This window comes from Oryctolagus cuniculus, chromosome 17 (genome assembly GCF_964237555.1).
Source record: "Oryctolagus cuniculus chromosome 17, mOryCun1.1, whole genome shotgun sequence".
NCBI lineage: Eukaryota > Metazoa > Chordata > Mammalia > Lagomorpha > Leporidae > Oryctolagus > Oryctolagus cuniculus.
Window position 1 is genome coordinate 2022713 of NC_091448.1, and position 20136 is coordinate 2042848.

Sequence of the window (20136 nt, forward strand, 5' to 3'; positions counted from 1 at the left end):
CCATGGGGCTCGGGGAGCCGGGAGCTGATCCCCCATCCACAGCACGGGGCTCGGGGAGCCGGGAGCTGACCCCCCATCCACAGCATGGGGCTCGGGGAGCCGGGAGCTGATCCCCCATCCACACCACGGGGCTCGGGGAGCCCGGAGCTGACCCCCAATCCACACCACGGGGCTTGGGGGAGCCAGGAGCTGACCCCCCATCCACACCATGGGGCTTGGGGAGCCAGGAGCTGACCCCCATCCACAGCACGGGGCTCGGGGAGCCGGGAGCTGACCCCCATCCACACCACGGGGCTCGGGGGAGCCGGGAGCTGACCCCCCATCCACACCACGGGGCTCGGGGAGCCGGGAGCTGACCCCCATCCACACCACGGGGCTCGGGGAGCCGGGAGCTGACCCCCCATCCACAGCACGGGGCTCGGGGAGCCGGGAGCTGACCCCCCATCCACAGCACGGGGCTCGGGGAGCCGGGAGCTGACCCCCCATCCACAGCACGGGGCTCGGGGAGCCGGGAGCTGACCCCCCATCCACAGCACGGGGCTCGGGGAGCCGGGAGCTGACCCCCCATCCACAGCACGGGGCTCGGGGAGCCGGGAGCTGACCCCCCATCCACAGCACGGGGCTCGGGGAGCCGGGAGCTGACCCCCCATCCACACCATGGGGCTCGGGGAGCCGGGAGCTGATCCCCCATCCACAGCACGGGGCTCGGGGAGCCGGGAGCTGACCCCCCATCCACAGCATGGGGCTCGGGGAGCCGGGAGCTGATCCCCCATCCACACCACGGGGCTCGGGGAGCCCGGAGCTGACCCCCAATCCACACCACGGGGCTCGGGGAGCCCGGAGCTGACCCCTCCCACTCTCCCCTCCTCCCCCTCCTGAACAGGTCAGGCTTTGGCGAGGGCCTTGCCGAGACCACCCCCGATCCTGTCCAGTTCGTCCAAGACAGCGAGGGCTCAGCCTTTGAGGAAGGGTGGCCCGCGGCCAGCGCGCTGCCTTGCACCTGCCCCTGCCCGAGCAGGCAGAGGCCTCCGGGCAGCGGCTGTGCAGAGACCATGGTGGGCATGGCACACACAGGGCAGAAGGTGGAGACTCCGTGGTGGGCGAGGCGGGCACAGGGCAGCAGTGCCGCCAGGCGGCTCCGGGGCGGCTGCCATGAGGACACGGTTGGTGAGCGGGCTCGGGGCCAGCCTGGCCCAGCCACCCTGAGAGCGGGCACAGCTCGCCGGCAGGGCAGGGGTGCAGGTGAGCTGCGGGGGCGGAGACTCACCAACTGGACGGTCCAGGGGGCGTCAGAGCCGGGCTCGTCTGTGCTTTCCTGCCAATCACCTGAGCCCAGGGTCGAGGCAGGGGCCCCGTCTCCTGCCTGTGCCGCGTCCACACACTGCACACCTGCCTCCAGGGCCACCGAGGCCACCGCCACGGTGCCAGCGCCACTGTCATTCTTGGAGCCTGCAGGAAGGAAGCGGGATGAGCACTCTCCAGGGCGTGCGCTGAGACAGGAGCCCGGCTGCCTCTGAGACCCCCTCGCTGGGCCCACGGGCAAGGGCAGGCCACGCCCCTGCAGCCAGGCGGGCAGGACGGAGCCAGGGACCCGGCCCCAGACGCAACAAGGGGACCGACCAGACAGACAGAGGCCGGGCAGCCAGACGTCCCCCCCCCCCCCCGGTCCACACCCGCATTTTCTGCCAGGACGCAGCAGGATGAGGGCCGATGTCCCGCTCTCCAGGACACACCGCCCAGTCCCCAGGGGCCCAGCGCCTCCCATCCTGGCCCTGACCCATCCGTCCATCCCGTCGGTCAGCCCCAGGACCAGGCCCACACTGAGCCGTCACCCGCCAGCACGGAGCACCTGACCCCCTGCCTGCTCTGAGGGTCTCAGTGACCCCACGGCTCTCACACCCGAGGGTCCCAGCGGGGGCTTCCCCCAGCCTGACGCTGCCCCAGCCCCTTCCCTCTGCCTCTCCACACGCGCCCTCTGTTCTCACTGCCCTGCCCCCACGCTGAGCTCTGAGGGCAGGGACCACGCTGGCCGTGGCGCCTGGACACCCAGAGCCCTCAGGAGCCGTGGGCTGAAGGCAGCTCCGGGGCGGGACTCGGGACGGAGCACACTCAAGACCCGACGGTCAGAAGCCACACACACAGCCCGGGTGCCTGCTGGGCTTCCTAACACACCCGGACTCTGCTGGCTGCCGCCCCCTCCTCCAGCGGGAGGGGCGGGCCTTGGTTGGCTGCACCCAATCAGAACCTGGCATCCACCCGGGCCACAGAATCGGACTCAAGAAAGGGCCGGGGCTTCCTTGCTGGGGTCTCAGCCGCATCCTGCTGGAGGGACCAACAGATCTGACGCAGAGACCTCGGCCCGTCTGCGTCTGGCCGGAGGATGGAGCTGGCACAGAGAGGGGCGGGGGACTTCAGGCCTCCTGGTTCTGTCTGCAAGTACACTTCTAGAACCGTCCAGGGGAAAGTAGCGGGGCTGAGAAGCACGAGCACCCACAGCGTCCAGCGAGTCAGCTCAGGGCGTCCTCCCCAGGCAGCACTGGGAGCAGCCTGCCCGGCACCGCACCACGCCGTGCCGTGCCGTGCCGTGCCATGACGCAAACACGCGCTCCCAGCCGGCAGGGCTGGAACCCAGGCTCCAGGCCTCAGTCCTCGCCCCCCGACCCGTGGCAGAATCAGAGCCAGCCCCGCCCCAGCCCCGGGAGCGTGCAGCGCACCAGGCCCTGCTGGCTGCGGGCTCTGTGGGCAGGGACACAGAGGCACAGCTACCCAGAGACAGCGCAGCGGGCCGCGCCCTCCTCCAGACAGATCCCGAAATCGGTCATGGCGGAGGGAGCCAGGAGCTCGCGGGCAGGAGCCGCGTGCTCGCTCAGGGGTCAGCCGGGCGACGTCCACGCGAGCCTCCCACCGTGACGCTGTCCCCCCTGGGTCGGCCTCCGGCAGCCGTGAAGCCCAAGCGAGCCCGGCCCCTCCCAGAAGGAAGCCACACGTGCACTTCAGAGCCGGCGAGGCCCCTGTCGGGAGGAACGCGGGAAGTCGGACGTGGGAGACGTGGGGGGCTGCGGCTCAGGAGTGGGCGCTCGGACAGCTGCACCTCGGGAGGATGAGAAGGTTCAGGAGGGGGGCCAGGACGACGGCCACCAGCACTGAGCAGGCCGTGCCTGGTGCCGCCCCAGGGCAGTCCCGCACGCTGCGGGGCCGGCAGTGTGGCTCAGCGGGTTTCGCCGGCGCCTGCGATGCCAACATCCCGTCAGAGCGCCAGTTCAATGCCCGGCCGCTCTGCTCCTGATCCAGCCCTCTGCCGAGGCACCTGGGAAAGCAGCGCCCACATGGGAGACCCGCATGGAGCGCCTGCCTTGGGCCTGGCCCAGCCCTGGTCACTGCGGCCGCTTGGGGAGTGAACCAGGGACGGAACATCTCTCTCTCTCTCTCTCTCTCTGTAATTCTGCCTTTCAAATAAATAAATACATGATTAAAATAAAAAAAAGCCAAGTCACGTGTTATGTCCACTTCGCGACAGAAAACGCTGCTCTCCCAGCCCACATCTGTGGCCCCAGACACCGAAACGTCCACTGCCCCTTGCACGCCCACCTGGGCACCCCGAGGTCCCTCGCCGAGACCGGCACAGGCCTCCCTCAGCCGCACGAGCTGCCCAGGGCACCTGCAGGCACCACGTCCTGCACCCGCGCCCCCTCTCAGCCAGTGCCCACCCCACCACCACCGCCTGCGCACGCGCCCCTGCCTGGACTCCGGCCTCAGGCTCCCCATCTTATTCCTCCAGATACAGCAACCCCGATCCTTCAAGAAAGCTCAGAGCACAAAAAGGAAAAAGACATCCATCACCCAGACCCTCAGCCCTCGCGGTAACCGCCTGGGGCCAGGGCGCGGGGTGGGGCGGGTGGGCAGCCAGGGACCCCCCACTCCGTGCCTCTACCCCGGTGCTCCTCTTCCCACCACCAGGCAGCTGACAGAGACCGGGCAGCCGGCAGACCTGCAGCGGCCGGGAGGAGGAGCTGCGGCCGGCTCCCAGCCCACATCCTGCTTTCGGTTTCTGTTCCCAGCACACGGGCATCTGGAGAGAACGTCACATGCCCAGGGGAGGAATGTGAGGCCTCCAGAGGTCACCGCTGCCCGGGAGGGAGCCGGCGGGCGCTCCATGGTCCACACCACCTCTCGCCAGCCACGCGCGGGGCCCCTGCTCTGCCCAGCCCGAGGGATGAATTCTAACCCCAGGCTCACAGCCAGGAAGGCTTTCCCAGGACTGCAGGTACAGGGCCGCGGGCCCGGGCCGTCCACGGAGTCCCCAGACCAGCAGCCCCCGGAGGCCCACTCCTGTCTCTGCCAGCTGCTCAGCTGTGTGACCACAGGCCACTTACAGGCCTCTCTGTGCCTCGCTCTCAGCACCTCTGGAATGAGGGTTTTGGGGCGCTCCCTCCGCTGGGCTGGGCGCGCACAGGTGAGCTACCTTGCTCTCCACACGGCAGAGCCCCGTGGGGCCCCGGAGTCCTCGGGGCCCCACCACGCGGACGCTCCTCCTAGAGGCCCGGCCTGGGGAGCCCTAGCAGGTGGGGGATGCACCTGGGCGCACAGCCATCCTGGGGTGCCAGGAGGTGGTGCTGGTGTAGACAGGGGGTCTCCTTGGAATTGGATGTGCGGCAGGAAGGGAGAGAAGCCAGGGACGGTGCTGGGTGTCCTCCGGGCAGCCAGGCCTCAGGGCCGTGCGGTCAGCTGAGATGAAAGGAAGAACCTGGGGGCTGCCGGGACCTGGGCGGCACTGCAACCACAGAACGGCGGAGCGGGGAAAGCAATGGCCCGCAGCGCCGCGTCCCGTATGGGTGCCGCTCCACGTCTGATCCAGCTCCTGGCTGTGGCCTGGAAAAGCAGCGGCAGAAGTGCTTGGGCCCCTGCACCCGCGTGGGAGACCCGGAGGAAGCTCCCGGCTCCTGGCCCAGCCCTGGCCATTGCAGCCCTCTGGGGAGTGAACCAGCGGATGGAAGACCTCTCTCTATCTCTCCCCCTCTCTCTAACTCTTTAAGTAAATAAATACTTTTTAATATAAGTAACTAAAACCACAGAACCGGACGAGGCCAGCAGAGGGAGATGATGGAGGGGCCCGGGTCGGAGAGGGCAGCACCGGCTGAGGCGGCGTCGGCAGGTGCATGGCCCAGCTCCTATCAGTCACTCGCCGCCGCCCTGAGCCAGGAGGGGCCGGCAGGGACCCCTCACTTTACAAACAGACCCAGGCAGGGTCCCCACCCCAGCAGCACCCCTGAAGTCCTCTGAGAACCTCTCAGCCCTGCCCGACACTCCCCAGCCCGAGGCTGAAGGGGGACCCTGGGTTCTGGGTGGGAAGTGGACTTTACAAGGCAAGGGGCACCTCGGGCGCAGGGCCCGACGCAGCCGCCCTCCCGGGCAGCCCACGGCCTCCTCCTCGGCCCGGGACCGAGTCGGAGCCGCAGGACACTGGGGGCACCTGGGTGCCTGCTGGGCACGAGTGTCCCCCCGGTGCACCCACGGGCCTTACCTGGCAGGGCGCCCGCGGGTGGCAGCCTCTCCCCACACTCGCTGCAGAACTTGGGGGCCTCCTCGCTGGAGACGTGATGGCACGCCGGACACTCCATGCGTCCGCCCGCCTGGGGGTTTCTGGCAGCCGGTGCCGACCGCTGCCGACCTGGAGGCGAAAGCGCGAGCCGGCAGCTGGGAACCACGCCTCCCGTCACGTGACCGCCCGCCCGCTTAGGTTTCATTTTCTGGGAAACTGAAAATCCTGCAGCCCCGCGGTCCCCAGTCAACGCAAACCCAGCCCAGGGCACCCCTGCACCTGCCCCCGGTCCCAAGGCCAGCTCCACCTGCTCCACCCAGGAACCACTTCCCTCACGCCCTCACAGCCTCCTCCTCCTCCTCCTCCTCCTCCCCCCTCCCGTCCGGAGCCTGTAACCTTGCCCCAGTCCCCTCACCCTCGGACACATCTGCATCCTTATCTCTCCCTCAGTTTGCAACGTTTAGTTTCTCAGAGCACAACTGCCTGGTTAACATGTCAATGCCGGCCTCTGTTCCCGGGAATCCTGCCGCTCCCAGACCACCCCCACCCCCGCAGCCAACTTGTCCCACAGACTTTCTCAGGAATGCCAAGCCCCCCATCAGAGAAACTGATACCCACCCTGCCCCTGGACTCAGTCCCGCCAACCCACTGGCCACGCGCTGGCCCCCATCACTGGCCACGCCCCCGTGGACCAACCAGAAGCCCCCAGCCCCCCCACAGCCCCCAGCCCCAGCCCCGCCTGTGAATGGGGACGAAGGGAAGTGACAGGAAAGGAAGCGGCTGGCGCAGCACTGCCCGGCAGAGTCCCGGGGCCCAGCCTGCTCCCCGGGCATCCCAGGACCATCCTCCGGGCTGGGCACCACGGCAGCTATTCCGATGCTAATCAGGCTGAGAACAAGGGGGTTTCACTCCTGGAAAGCCCTTGGCCCAGCGAAATCCCAGAAGGAGTGGGGAGACACAGGGGAGAAGCGGCCCAGCCACCTGAACCAGGGCCCCGCCTCTCACCGCTGCTCCTCCACAACCTGGAGCTGGTTACTTCCGGGGCACCGGGACCTATCCCAGCCTCGCGGGTAACATCTGCACCAGCAGATCCACTGCCCTGGGGCCGGCTGTGGCACAGCGGGTTAAGCTGCCGCCTGCCACGCCACCAGCATCGCATGGGCGTCCCGTGTGAGCACCAGTTTGAGTCCAGCTTCCAAGTCCCTGCCACCCACGTGGGAGACCTGGCCAGAGCTCCGGGCTCCGGGCTTTGGCCTGGCCCAGCCATTGCAGCCATTTGGGGAGTGAACCCGTGGGTGGAAGACCTCTCTCTCTCTCTCTCTCTCTCCATTTGGGGAGTGAACCCGTGGGTGGAAGACCTCTCTCTCTCTCGCTCTCTCTAACTCTGCACTGGCTTTCTGCAGGCCAGGCCCATGGACCCAGTCCTGGGATTCTACAGAAAACACTCCCATAGCAAGTTCACCCAGCCTCTGCGCCGTGCACCTTCCCTCCTGAGTGAGAGGGGAGCCGGTGGGCCGGGTGGGCTTCCCCAGCACGGCTGCTGGTCACAGGATGGGAGCCGGTATTGGGGTCCAGCCTGCGGAACCCCGAGGGGGCTGCTGCCTGTCCTGGTACCTCACCTGGGAAGGGGGCAGGCACACCTGCCTCACAGGGGAAACCCCAGGTGAACACTGGGTATGCCACGCGGGAAGAGCCCGACAGCACCCCGGAATCGCCGGTGACCACGTGGGGTCAGGGAGGGCAGGGCTAGCAGAGCTGCCATGTGTGCAGGCCCCATCCCTGACCCCCTCTGTGGCCAGTGGCATCAGCCAGGTCAAGGGCCCAGGACCCCTGGCAATGAGGAAGCCGCCAGCAAAAATCCCCAGCAAAACAGAAGCCCCGCGTGATGGAAGTGACCCCCCCATGATGGAAATGCCCCCAGCCGGCGGCAATCTGCCTGGGGCACACACACCCCGGGCTAGGGCGACCTGTGTCCCCTGTGGTCATGGGACACTGACACCTGGCCTGCCGCCCGCTGCCCCTCTGCCGCTGCCCGCCCCGCTCTGAGCTCTGCTGAGTCCCACGCCCAGGTCAGCAGGGGTGGGCGCGCTCGGCCTCCACTGACGCAGTGTGCACGCCAGCCAGGCGCGGCTCAGACTCGTGGCAGAACCCAGGAGCACCGAGACACTCCCTTCTCTGCGGGCTTTGGGCCAAGAACTCCGTGGAGCCAGGCCAAGCAGCGGCTCCTTCGCACAACCTCCTCCCGGGATGGACACCAGTGGTGCAGCTCGCTGGCCTGGCCAAGCCCAGCGTCCACTGCGCCCCACCACCCAGGGGTCCGGGCACCCCCTCCCCTCACTCAGACGCTTCTGCAGGAGGCAGAACAGTGGCTCCCCCCTGCCGCCTGGGCTCTCTGGGCACAGAGAACAGCAGGAAAACCATACACACTAGCTACAAGCCCACGCAGTCCCCCAGACAGGGGCTGGGGGAGGTCAGACACGGGAGTCTGAGAACGGAAGGGGGCTTGGGGCTGGTGGGGGGTCCCTGAGGCCGCCCTCTTGTTATGCACCAGGTGTCCAACCCTCCTGACCAAACACAACATCGGAGTTACACCCAGGCCTGCAGTTTCTCCAAACACCCTGCTTGAAATCTACCTACGGACCCGCTGGTGTCACACAGTCCCAGGTGGGCAGGGGGCACCTGAGAACTCAAGGCCAATAGCCCCTCCCCCCTTCCCCGCCCCCAGCCGCGAAGAAAGCGGGCTGCGGGCCGGGTGGCTCCCCGCCCCTCTGCACCTGCTCCACGCCCCACCTCCGACGCCTTCCACCCCGCGGCGCCCACCTGGCCTCGGTCCCGCGCCCGCCGCTCCGGTGAAAGCCACCGAGCCCCGGAGACGCGCGTCTGTGCGGCCGCGGCCCGGGCAAGTCCTCGGGACCCCACGAGGGGCCGCCCCGCACGCCACCTGCCGTCAGCAGCCCGGGAGCCGCGGCCGTCGGAGCGCGGGGCTGCACTCGCCCCGCGGCGAAACCGAAACTCGGCGCCGGCAGGAAGAGGCGGCCCCGGGGCGCGCCAGGACGCAGGCGCCGCTGCCGGGCTCGCCCCGCGGGACCCACGCCCGGCCCGCTGACCCGCGCCGTACCGCCGCGCTGCGGACCCAGCTCGGAGGCGCCCTCCGCCCGCCTCCTCCCTCGCGGCCGCGCTGGGCGGGCATTGCCCGGCGGACCCCGGCCCAGGGAGGCGCCTCCTGCCGCTGCGCGCTGCCCGCACCCGGGTCTGCACCCGGCGTCCCTGAGCGCCTCCCTCCGCCTCCAGCCGCCAGGGCGGGACCTGGGGGAGCCAGGGGGGCTCAGCACCCTGGACAGAGCCAGCGGGACAGGGGAGGGTCGCTCAGGAGCGCCTCACCGCCACTCAGGCGCCAGCCCGCGGGGGTGGTCTGGGGGGCGCTGAGTGACCACGGTGGCCCCTACTAATGGAGACTCCGTGCCTGAGTTTCTCCTCACTCGGCGCATTGTCCAGCCGCCTAGGGCTGAGAACCTGCTCAGCTGTCCCACCTGGTGGGGGCCCTGGGCCGAGCCTGCAGGGGCGGACCCCCCCACTGCTGTGGGGCTGTTGCGTGGCTGTTACTGTCAAGTTACAAAGCCAGGGCGCCGCCTGCCAGCTTCCCTCGGGGTCTCCTTTCCCACCGGCAGCTGCGGCTGCACCCCTCCTCCAGGGCTGGGAATCCCACCTCTGCGCTTCTTGGGGTGTCCCCCATGCACCCCCTCATGCAGGGCAGGCTTCTTGGATGTTTGGTGTCGGCGCCAGGGCACCTCCCCAGGACTGGCTTGTGTTTCACCAAGTCCAGTTACAGCCCACTCTCCCACACCGGCCACTTCATCCAGCGTCTTGGCAGGATCCAGCCACGTCCACTGCTGTGGCCTGTTTAAAGTCGGAGCGACAGGGAGAGGGAGGAAGAGAGAGAGAGAGAGGGAGAGAGCTTGTCCATCCTCTGGGTCACTCCCCAAGTGCCCTCAGAAGCTGTCCAGGGACCAGGGTCCTTGAGCCATCACCCGCTGCCTCCCAGGTGTGCACCTGCAGGAGAGGGGACTCAGCCCCAGACACTGTGCCCCAGGCACTGCTTCACTGCAGCACCAAGCACCCCCTCCTGCTCTGGCCTTTGACCTTGAGATGACCTAGCCGGGGGGGAGCATCTTCTGAGAGCTGGGCCACCTGGACTTGGTCAGAAAGTCCGAGGTGTTGGAGGCCACGGGCTGCACTGGGCTGGCCTGGCCCTTCTGGGTCCTAGTGGGGAAGGCGGCTCCACGGGCTGGTCAACGCTGCAGGTCCCAGCAGCTGCACGTGGCCTCCTTTGTCGGAATTGTCGGGGGGCAGGGGGCAGCTCGGGGCCAGCGCCGTGGCACAGCGGGTAAAGCCGCCGCCTGTGACACAAGTATCCCATATGGGCTCCGGTTCAAGACCCAGCTGCTCCACTTCTGATCCAGCTCCCTGCTAATGTGCCTGGGAAAGCAGCAGATAATGGTCCAAGTGCTTGGGCCCCTGCACCCACGTGGGAGACCCGGATGCAGCTCCTGGCTCCTGGGTTCATCCTGGCCCAGCTCTGGCCATGGTGGCTATTTGGGGAGTGAAGCAGTAGATGGAAGATTTCTGTCTGTGGCACCCTCTCTCTCTCTCTAAACTCCACCTTGCAAATAAATAAATCTTTGGAAAAAAATGTTTTAAAAAAGAGGGGAGCCTGCAGCCCTGCCCCACCCTGCGTCTGCCACCCCTCAGGTCTGAGGAAGCCAGCAGAGGCAGCGCTGGCCGGCGGAGTGCTGCCAAGACTGGACACTGCCGGCCAGCAGCGCAGCCAGCCCCGGCAGCTGGGTGGCACTTCCTGAGTGTGTCCTGAGGGGCAGTGGCTAGCCCAGGGAGGTGAGGCAGCTTGGCCACCAACCCGGGGCCTGTTCATGAGGTCTTTGGAGGGGCAGCTGGGTTTCCGCCTCCTGGTGTGGAGCCAGCAGCACCTGGAGACACGGTCATCTTGTCCACTGCCTGGTCTGAGCCTGCCCACGGTAGAACCCAGCCTGGCCTTCGAGAACCGGGGTCCAGAGGGAGAGCAGGCCCCACAGAGGGAGGCACCCTTTGGGTTTGTGAGCCCATCTTAGTGCCCTGGGGCGTCCCTCCAATACCCCCCTCCAGGTCCCCGTCTGCCCCCTAGAGGGGTAACCAGGTCAGTAACGGGGTTCTGCACATCTGGCCAGAGACGGGGTCCGGTCCTGCCTTCAGTGGGTCTCCAGGTTCCGAGGTCAACGAGGCTGCGGACGGAGCGGTCAGGTGATCCCGCCCACAGGCGTCCCCTCCGGGCGCTACTGCTGTCCCGTGGGCTTCCAGGTGAGTCCCGGAGTGCGGCAGGAGAGGAAGCCGTGGTGGAGCCAGCGGGGCCCAGCTGTGTGGTCTTTCTGACAGGTGCAGACGCGAGCCACCAGGGTGGGGAGAAGCTGCTGGGGTGGGGGTGTCCACCCCTGACAGCCACGAGTCTGAAGGTAAGGGCAGCTGGATGGTGACACAGGTCAGCCACGCTGGGACCGAGACCCAAACAGCTGGAGTGGACGCGGCGGAGGAGTGCTGGGGGCCTGCAGGCCGGCTGTGAAGTCAGCAAACACCGTGTGATCTCAGAAAGGAGTGACTTACACGCACAGGGCTGAGCCTGCAGACAGGCGGCCACGGGCTGGGGGACCAGGAAGCTGGGGTGTGATGAAGGCGTTGGGGGGGCAGCCCTGGGTCCCGGCAAGGAAGTCGCTCAGGGAGAAGCATCCGGGATCAGCAGACGAGCCCCCGTCAGGACCCCGGGCCTCTCGATCCCTCCCTGGCTCGGCCAGCTCCATGGAAACCCGGCACAGAGGGTGCTGCCTTCTCCGTGCTGGCGCCGGCGTTTGTGGCGTAGACCGGGTTCGGCCCAGGACGCCCCTCCTGCTCTCATCCTGCCGGTCCAGTGGTGACGCCGCCCCAGGCTCCCAGCAGCCAAACGCTGGGGACGGGGACGGCCACGCTCCTGGCAGCAGAGGCAGAGGCGCTGGGGACAAAGAGGCCTTGTCAGGGAAGGCGTGGGTGCGGGAGCGGTCAGGGCCATCCCACTGGAGGCTGCCGGCGCCCTCGGTGGCCAGCGCTGGGTCAGGCCCTGGCCCGCTGCCTCCCAGACCCGGAGGGCTCACCAGGGCTGTGCGAGGAGACGGGGAGGGGGGAGGGGCGGGACACTGCGCCCACCCCAGAGGAAAGGGACAAGAGGGGGAGTGGCCCCTCCTCCAGCCTGTGTGCTGTGGCTGGGCAGTGCCGGGCTGAGTCTGGCTGACCGGAGCAGGCTGTTTCCTGGGCCCTGGCTTCTCTTGGAGGAGAGAAGGTCGCAGGGTCACACAGAGACTGGACAGAAACTGGCCTCGGTCAGACCCCCGGGAACCAGCTCCAGGCCAATCAATCGGGAGCAAGGGGCTTCCGGAGCCTGGGGCAAAGACCCCCTGCTGGGAGTTAGGGGCCTTCCCAGGCTGCAGGAGCCCGGAATAGCGGACACGGACACACAACCTTCCTGGGGAGGCGGAGCTGAGCAACACTGCCATGTTTTATTTGTTATTTATTTGAAAGTCAGAGTTACAGAGACATAGAGAGGTCTTCCATCCACTGGTCACTCCCCAAATGGCCGCAATGGCCAGGCCGAAAGGAGCTTCTTCCAGGTCTCCCACGCGGGTGCAGGGGCCCAAGCACTTGGGCCGTCTTCTACTGCTTTCCCAGGCCATCAGCAGGGAGCTGGATCAGAAGTGGAGCAGCCGGGACTTGAACCAGAGCCCATCTGGGATGCCGGCCCTGCAGACAGTGGCTTCACCTGCTACGCCACAGCGCCGGCGCCAGAGTTTCTTTAGGGGGCTGCCCCTTCCCACTTAGCCTTCTCCATTATTTGTCACAGGTGAGCAAGGCCCCCTTGGGGAGGCCGTGGTGGTTCGGGGGTTAAGCTGCCCACACCCATGTCAGAGCGCTGCTTCCAGTCCTGACTGCTCTGCCTCCGAGCCAGCTTCCTGCTGGTCAGCAGGCGATGAGTCCCTGGGCAGAGCCCACCTGGGAGACCTGGGCGGAGCCTGGCCCAGCCCTGGCCCTGGCCATTGTGCGCATTTGAGGAGGGAGCCGGCAGATGGAGGATCTCTCTCTCTCTCCCTCTCTCTCTCCCCCCCCCCCACTGCCTTCCATGGAAAGGAAAATGAATAAACATCAGGATGAAGCTCTCCTGTGAGCAGCTTCCGCTTGAGGCTGGTCACTCGGCCGCTCCCCGAGGGACAGGCGCCTCGAATCCACTGAGACAAGTGCAGTGAGTGCACCCGGCCACGGAGCACCCCGGCAACACGGAGCCACGGCCTCACCCCCGCGCGTGCCTGCGGGCCCTCTGGTCAATCTCAAGGCTTGATTTGCCTTTATAGATTTTTTTACAAAGAGTGATGTATTGATTTGAATGCCAGAGTTACACACATACAGAGAGAGAGAGGAAGGGAGGGAGAGAGAGAGAGGAAGGGAGGGGGAGAGAGAGAGGAAGGGAGGGGGAGAGAGAGAGGAAGGGAGGGGGAGAGAGAGAGAAAGGAGGGGGAGAGAGAGAGGAAGGGAGGGGGAGAGAGAAACATCTTCCAGGGGCTGCTTCACAATGCAAACAAATCTCTGCAACGCCGCGGCTGGGCCAGGCTGAAGCCCGGAGCCGGGACTCCACCCCGGTCTCCCGCGGGGGTGCGGGGCCCGAGCACTTGGTCCATCCTCTGCTGCCTTCCCGGGCACATTAGCAGGGAGCTGCATCGAAGTGGAGCAGCTGGGACTCGAACCAGTAAGGGGTGTCAGCATCACACTTAACCCAGTGCGCCACAACACTGGCTCCTTATAGGAGACTTAGCCTGTTCTAGGGTCTTCTATAAACGGACTGTGGTGACTCTTCCTTGTCACTGCTGGAGAATTAGGCAGGCTGCCCGCAGCTTGCCTTGGCCGAGGAGGGCAAGTGCGCCACCCGCCACTCAGCCTCCCCAACCCCGGGGGACAGTCAGACGCGGTGGGGAGCCCAGTGGAAGCAGGTCTCACTGTATTGTGAAAGGGAGGTGTATATACAGCGGAGGTACAGAGCGGATGAGCGGATGCGGGCAAGGGGTGGGTGATGCGATGCTAAAGGGTCCTGGCCACTCCTATTGTACCACCTCAGTGATCCTTAGGCAGAAGCGCCCTGGGGCTGGGGTGTTTGCCACCAGGGATTTGAAACTTAAGGTCAGGCCCCGGAAGCTTCCCCCCCCCCCCCAGACCAGAGGAGATAGGGCTGTGCATCTCTGTCATTGGTTTAGCGAATATTTTTAAAAGATTTTACTTACTGAAAGGCAGAGAAGGAGAGACAGATTGTCCGTCTGCTGGTTCGCTCCCGGCATGGCCACAGCCGCCAGCGAGGCAGCAGACAGCGGAGGGTTAACTGCGAAAGCTGAGAAAAGCGAATCCCAGAACTCTCCAGCCCTGTTTCTGTGTCTGCCTCCCTTATCCTGACTTGACAGGGAGACAGCAAAGGCCCCTTGGGGAACTGAGAAAAAGCGAGCTTAGGAAACCCTCCCTCAGGAGCTGTGGCAATGACCCACAGGCCAGGACTTCACCCCAGACCTCTCCCACTCCCGCTCCCGCAATCCCAGCCCTCAGGGCCTCAACCTGAGCCGGCCGCTGGCCGGGAGGCGCACAGACCTCGGCTGCTTTACTTCCTGTCTGTGTGAGCTGACTCCGTCGCTGTCTGAGGCTCAGAGCAACCAGTACTGGCCCGAACTTTCCTACTCTCCACGCCCACATCACCAGGGCTGGGCGGGGCCAAAGCTGGAGCCGGGAGCTCCATCTGGGGCTCCCACGTGCATGCAGGGGCCCAGGCACTGGGGCCATCATCTGCAGCCTTCCCAGGCGCGTCGGCTGGGAGCTGGACTGGCAGCAGAGAGCCAGGACTCGAGCCAGCACTCCAACACGGGATGCTGGTGTGGCAGGGGTGGCTCTATCCGGGGTCCCCCAGGGTGCAGGGCCCAGCCCCCGGCAGGGGTGGCTCCATCCCGGGCTCCCCCAGGGTGCAGGGGCCAGCCCCCGGCAGGGGTGGCTCCATCCCGGGCTCCCCCAGGGTGCAGGGCCCAGCCCCCGGCAGGGGTGGCTCCATCCCGGGCTCCCCCAGGGTGCAGGGCCCAGCCCCCGGCAGGGGTGGCTCCATCCCGGGCTCCCCCAGGGTGCAGGGCCCAGCCCCCGGCAGGGGCTGGATTGGAAGTGGAGCAGCCGGGGGTTGAACAGTTCCACCGGAACCGTGCGCCCGAGCCTCCTGCCTCAAAGGCTGTCAGGTGCTGCTCTCCAGATCAGGACATGCACTATAGTCTGTGACCTGGTGTGCGCACACACACACACGTATGTATACACACATGTACACATGTGTACACATACATGCACACAACACATATATACACATCCACGTGTGTATGCACATATACTTACATACACACACTCATGTACACATACATGCATATACATATATATACAAACACTGAGACATGTTTTTTAAATTGCATTTATTTGGGATGGAGCTGGACACAGGGAGAGGAGAGAGAGCCAGAGTGAGCTCTCCCATCCACTGGTTTACTCCCCCCAGTGCCCGCAACAGCTGGGGCTGGGCCAGGCCAAGCCTAGGGGCCCAGAGCTCACGCCAGGTCTCACACGTGTCACTTGAGCCATCGCCGCGGCCTCCCAGGGTCTGCATTAGCAGGAAGCTGGGGGCAGGAGTGGAGTGAGGTATGGACCCCAGGTTCTCCCAGACTGACGTGGGCACTTCACAGGTTGGCACCTGCTTGTCCCCAAACCATGTCATAGGAGCACAGGGACCCGGCCACGAGGGCGCGCTCTGAAAACCTGCCCCAGGGTTGGCTGCAACCCCCCGACTGGAGTGCGGGGCCGGCTAAGGGTCCCCGCCCCACCTCACAGGCTTGCCGACGCTCGGTCATCCACCCCACAAATACCGGCCCCAGAGACGGCGTCAGACGTCCAGCAGGGACCGCCGAGGTTCTGTCCTTCGGAGGCGCAGCAGGGGAACCCGCACACGCAGCCGAGGTTCTGTCCTGCAGGGGCGCAGCTGGGGAACTGGTACACACAGCCCGAGGCTCTGTCCTGCAGGGGCGCAGCGGGGGAACTGGTACACACAGCCCGAGGTTCTGTCCTGCAGGGGCGCAGCGGGGGAACTGGTACACACAGCCCGAGGTTCTGTCCTGCAGGGGCGCAGCGGGGGAACTGGTACACACAGCCCGAGGTTCTGTCCTGCAGGGGCGCAGCGGGGGAACTGGTACACACAGCCCGAGGTTCTGTCCTGCAGGGGCGCAGCGGGGGAACTGGTACACACAGCCCGAGGTTCTGTCCTGCAGGGGCGCAGCGGGGGAACTGGTACACACAGCCCGAGGTTCTGTCCTGCAGGGGCGCAGCGGGGGAACTGGTACACACAGCCCGAGGTTCTGTCCTGCAGGGGCGCAGTGGGGGAACTGGTACACACAGCCCGAGGCTCTGTCCTGCAGGGGCGCAGCGGGGGAACTGGTACACACAGCCCGAGGTTCTGCCCTGCAGGGGCGCAGTGGGGAAACCACACGCAGCCGAGGCCATGCTGAGTCCACCAGGGGGATGCAGTGACCTGGGGGCATTTAGGTGAGAAAAATGGCCGACCGGTAAGGGACTTTCTGTGGCGTCTTAGCTTGCCCTGTTCTCGCGCCAAACTGCCCCGGCCTTGATGACCATCCCCGGCAGCGCCCGCACACAGGCAGGGCGGGTGGGCAGGCGGCCACCTTCCTGGTGAGCCCTGGAGGCCACACCAGCACCTGCCAGCCTGCGTTCACTTGACCACGAGCTCCCCCAGTTCTAGAAGCGCGGCACGGATTTTCTTTCTTTTTTGGTTAAGATTATTTACTTATTTGAAAGGCAGAGTTAGAGAAAGAAGGAGAGGCAGAGAGAGAGAGAGAAAGAGAGAGAGAGACAGAGGTCTTCCATCCCTGGTTCACTCCCCAGATGGCCGCAACAGCTGGAACTGGGCAGATCCAAAGTGAGAGGTAGGGGTAGGGGTGGGGTGGGGGTAGGGGTGGGGGTAGAGGTAGAGGTAGAAGCCAGGGGCTTCTTCCAGGCCTGCCACACAGGTGCAGGGGCCCAAGGACTTGGCCCATCTTCTACCGCTTTCCCAGGCCACAGCAGAGAGCTGGATGGGAAGTGGAGCAGCCAGGACTCAAACCGGCGCCCACATGGGATGCCGGCACCTCAGGTGGAGACTTAGCCCACTACACCACACTACAGCGCCGGCCCCACAGCATGGATTTAACTCCGTGGTCACCTGGGGGCACAGGAACAGTTGACTACACGCACACGCACACGCACACTAAAATACAAGGAGCTTGCCTGGGGCGCTGGGGCTGACCGTGCACAGAGGCCCCAAGTGCTCACCTCTGCTGACCCTGCAGTCCCGGACAAGCAGGAGGCGCAGGCGCTGCTGGACGCCAGTGGCTGGGGGGGGGGGGGGGACTGCGGGGCCGCTGACGGGTGAGTCGGGGTTTCGGGGGGGGGGTGAAGATGTGCTGGAGCCGAACACGGGCCTGCACAGCTCTGAACACGCTGAATGCCACTCACACTCACTTCAAAATGGTTCATTTCCTGTTACATGGATTTTGCTCTTTTTTTTTTTTTTTTATTTTCTTTTGACAGGCAGAGTTAGACAGAGAGAAAGGTCTCCTTCCATTGGTTCACCCCCCAAATGGCCGCTACGGCCGGCGCTGCGCCGATCCGAGCCCAGGAGCCAGGTGCTTCTCCTGGTCTCCCATGGGGTGCAGGGCCCAAGCACTTGGGCCATCCTCCACTGCACTCCCGGGCCACAGCAGAGAGCTGGCCTGGAAGAGGGGCAACCGGGACAGAACCTGGTGCCCCAACCGGGACTAGAACCCGGTGTGCCGGCGCCGCAGGCGGAGGATTAGCCTAGTGAGCTGCGGCGCCCGCCGTCCTGTTATATGGATTTCACTCAATAACATTCCACAATGACTAAGTTTTTTTCTTTCAGATTTATTTATTTATTTGAAATGCAGAGTTACAGAAAGGTAGAGAGAGAGAGAGAGAGAGAGAGAGGTCTTCCATCAGATGGTTCACTCCCCAAATGGCTGCAACAGCTGAAGCTGTGCCCATCTGAAGCCAGGAGCCAGGAACTTCATCTGGGTCTCCCATGTGGGTGCAGGGGCCCAAGGACTTGGGCCATCTTCCACTGCTTTCTCAGGCCACAGCAGAGAGCTGGATGGGGAGTGGAGCAGCTGGGTCTTGAACCAGTGTCCATATGGGATGGCGGCACTGCAGGTGGCGGCTTTACCCGCTACGCCGCAGCACCAGCCCCTACAATGACTAGGTTTTTTTTGACAGGCAGAGTGGACAGTGAGAGAGAGAGACAGAGAGAAAGGTCTTCCTTTGCCGTTGGTTCACCCTCCAATGGCCACCGCGGCCAGCGCACCACACTGATCCGATGGCAGGAGCCAGGTGCTATCCTGGTCTCCCATGGGGTGCAGAGCCCAAGCACTTGGGCCATCCTCCACTGCACTCCCTGGCCATAGCAGAGAGCTGGCCTGGAAGAGGGGCAACCGGGACAGAATCCGGCGCCCCGACCGGGACTAGAACCCGGTGTGCCGGCGCTGCAAGGTGGAGGATTAGCCTAGTGAGCCGCTGCGCTGGCCATGACTAGTTTTTAAAAATGGTTTATTTAGGCCGGCGCCGTGGCTCACTAGGCTAAGCCTGAAGAGGGTGTGGAGACGACCGGTCAAGGCAGAGCCTTATGCTTCTGGAGGGACGGTGAAGTGGGATCCGAGCCAGGGGGCGGACCTGTGTGGCGCAGAGCCCCGTGGATGGGGTCTGAGGTGGGGGGGGGGCTCTGTGTGGCGCAGAGCCCCGTGGATGGGGTCTGAGGTGGGGGGGCTCTGTGTGGCGCAGAGCCCCGTGGATGGGGTCTGAGGTGGGGGGCAGGCCTGTGTGGCGCAGAGCCCCGTGGATGGGGTCTGAGCCGGGGGGCAGGCCTGTGTGGTGCAGAGCCCCCGTGGATGGTGAGAAGGTACGCCGACAGGTGTTGGCCGGAGCCGGTGGTCAGCAGCGTGTGCTTCCGTCAGTCTGATCTGTCCCCGGGCAGCAGAATTCCGCCGGGTGCTTTGGGGCCACCTGCTTGTGCCCAGCTTTGTCAGGTCTGAAATTCACCGTCCGTGCCCCAGTGGCCGAACAGAGCCCAGCGCTGTCCCCGGGGCGCAGAGCTGCTGTCGGGGCGCAGGTGCAGGCAGCGCAGCAACAGGGCTCATTGTGGCAAAGCCGGAGTGCGCAGCGGACAGGGGTACGGCCCAGAGGGCTGCCAGCAGACGCGGTCACCCCACTGCAGGGGCACCCCAGCATTCATGGGGAGTGGTGTCTCGGGCACGGAGCACACCAACAGTCAGGGGAAAAAGGGGCAGGATTTTTATGTGCATTTAAAAAAATTAGTTGGGGCCGGCACTGTGGCGTAATGGGTAAAGCCTCCACCTGTGACACCGGCATATCATATGGGCACAGGTTTGAGTCCCGGCTGCTCCACTTCCCATCCAGCTCTCTGCTGTGGCCTGGGAAAGCAGTGGAAGGTGGCCCAAGTCCTTGGGCCCCTGCACCCACGTGGGAGACCTGGAAGAAGCTCCTGGCTCTGGCTTTTGTGGCCATTTGGGGAGTGAACCAGTGGGTGGAAGACCCCTCTCTCTGTTTTTACCTCTCTCTGTAACTGCCTCTCAAATAAATAAATCTTTTTAAAAATAAATGAATAAATTAGTTAACTTATTTGAAAGGCAATGTGATAGGAAAAGAGATGTATGTACATTTTGTAAAGATTTATTTACTTTTTGACAGGCAGAGTGGATAGTGAGAGAGAGAGAGAAAGGTCTTCCTTCCGTTGGTTCACCTCCCAAATGGCTGCTGTGGCCAGCGCTGTGCTGATCTGAAGCCAGGAGCCAGGTGCTTCTCCTGGTCTCCCATGGGGTGCAGGGCCCAAGCACTTGGGCCATCCTCCACTGCACTCCCTGGCCACAGCAGAGAGCTGGCCTGGAAGAGGGGCAACCGGGACAGAATCCCGTGCCCCAACCGGGACTAGAACCTGAGTGCCAGCGCCGCAGGCAGAGGATTAGCCTAGTAAGCCGTGGCGCCTGCCTATTTATTTACTTTTGAAAGGCAAAGTGATGGGGGAAAGAGAGACAGACATCGCCACCTGCTGCCTCTCTGCTCAGCTGGCTGCCAGGGCCCGAGCTGGGCCAGCCTCGAGCTCCACCCTGGTCCCCACCTGCGCGGGGCTCGGGCACGCGGCCGTCCTCTGCTACTTCCCAGGCCATAGCAGGCAGCCGGCGTCACACCAGCCCTGTGCGTGGTTTGCCAGCATCCCAAGCAGCAGCTGAACCCACGTCACCACAATGCGCGCCCAAGGCGGGGCTTAATTGAATATTCATAGGGGGCGGGGCTTGAGTGCCACCATTTCCTTGCCCTCTTTTTGGGAGTCTTGGCAGCACCATGGCATCAGGTGCATGATGGGAGTGAAGGTCAGCCGGGGTAACTTTAGTATGATA

The 20136-nt window shown here is 65.0% G+C and overlaps 1 protein-coding gene across 2 annotated transcripts in view; it reads right to left on the reverse strand.

Moving 5' to 3' along the window:
* The window catches only part of RNF213 (ring finger protein 213), a 97736-nt gene extending 89178 nt beyond the window's left edge, over positions 1-8558 (reverse strand). For both annotated transcript variants that reach the window (XM_070060184.1, XM_070060183.1), the window contains exons 1-3: positions 8360-8558; positions 5522-5668; positions 1268-1449 (exon numbers count right to left, since the gene is read on the reverse strand). In XM_070060184.1, coding sequence (XP_069916285.1) covers positions 1268-1449; positions 5522-5618 — 279 coding nt within the window. In that variant the 5' untranslated portion in view covers positions 5619-5668; positions 8360-8558. The remainder of the gene's footprint in view (positions 1-1267; positions 1450-5521; positions 5669-8359) is intronic.
* Between the last annotated feature and the right edge of the window lie 11578 nt (positions 8559-20136).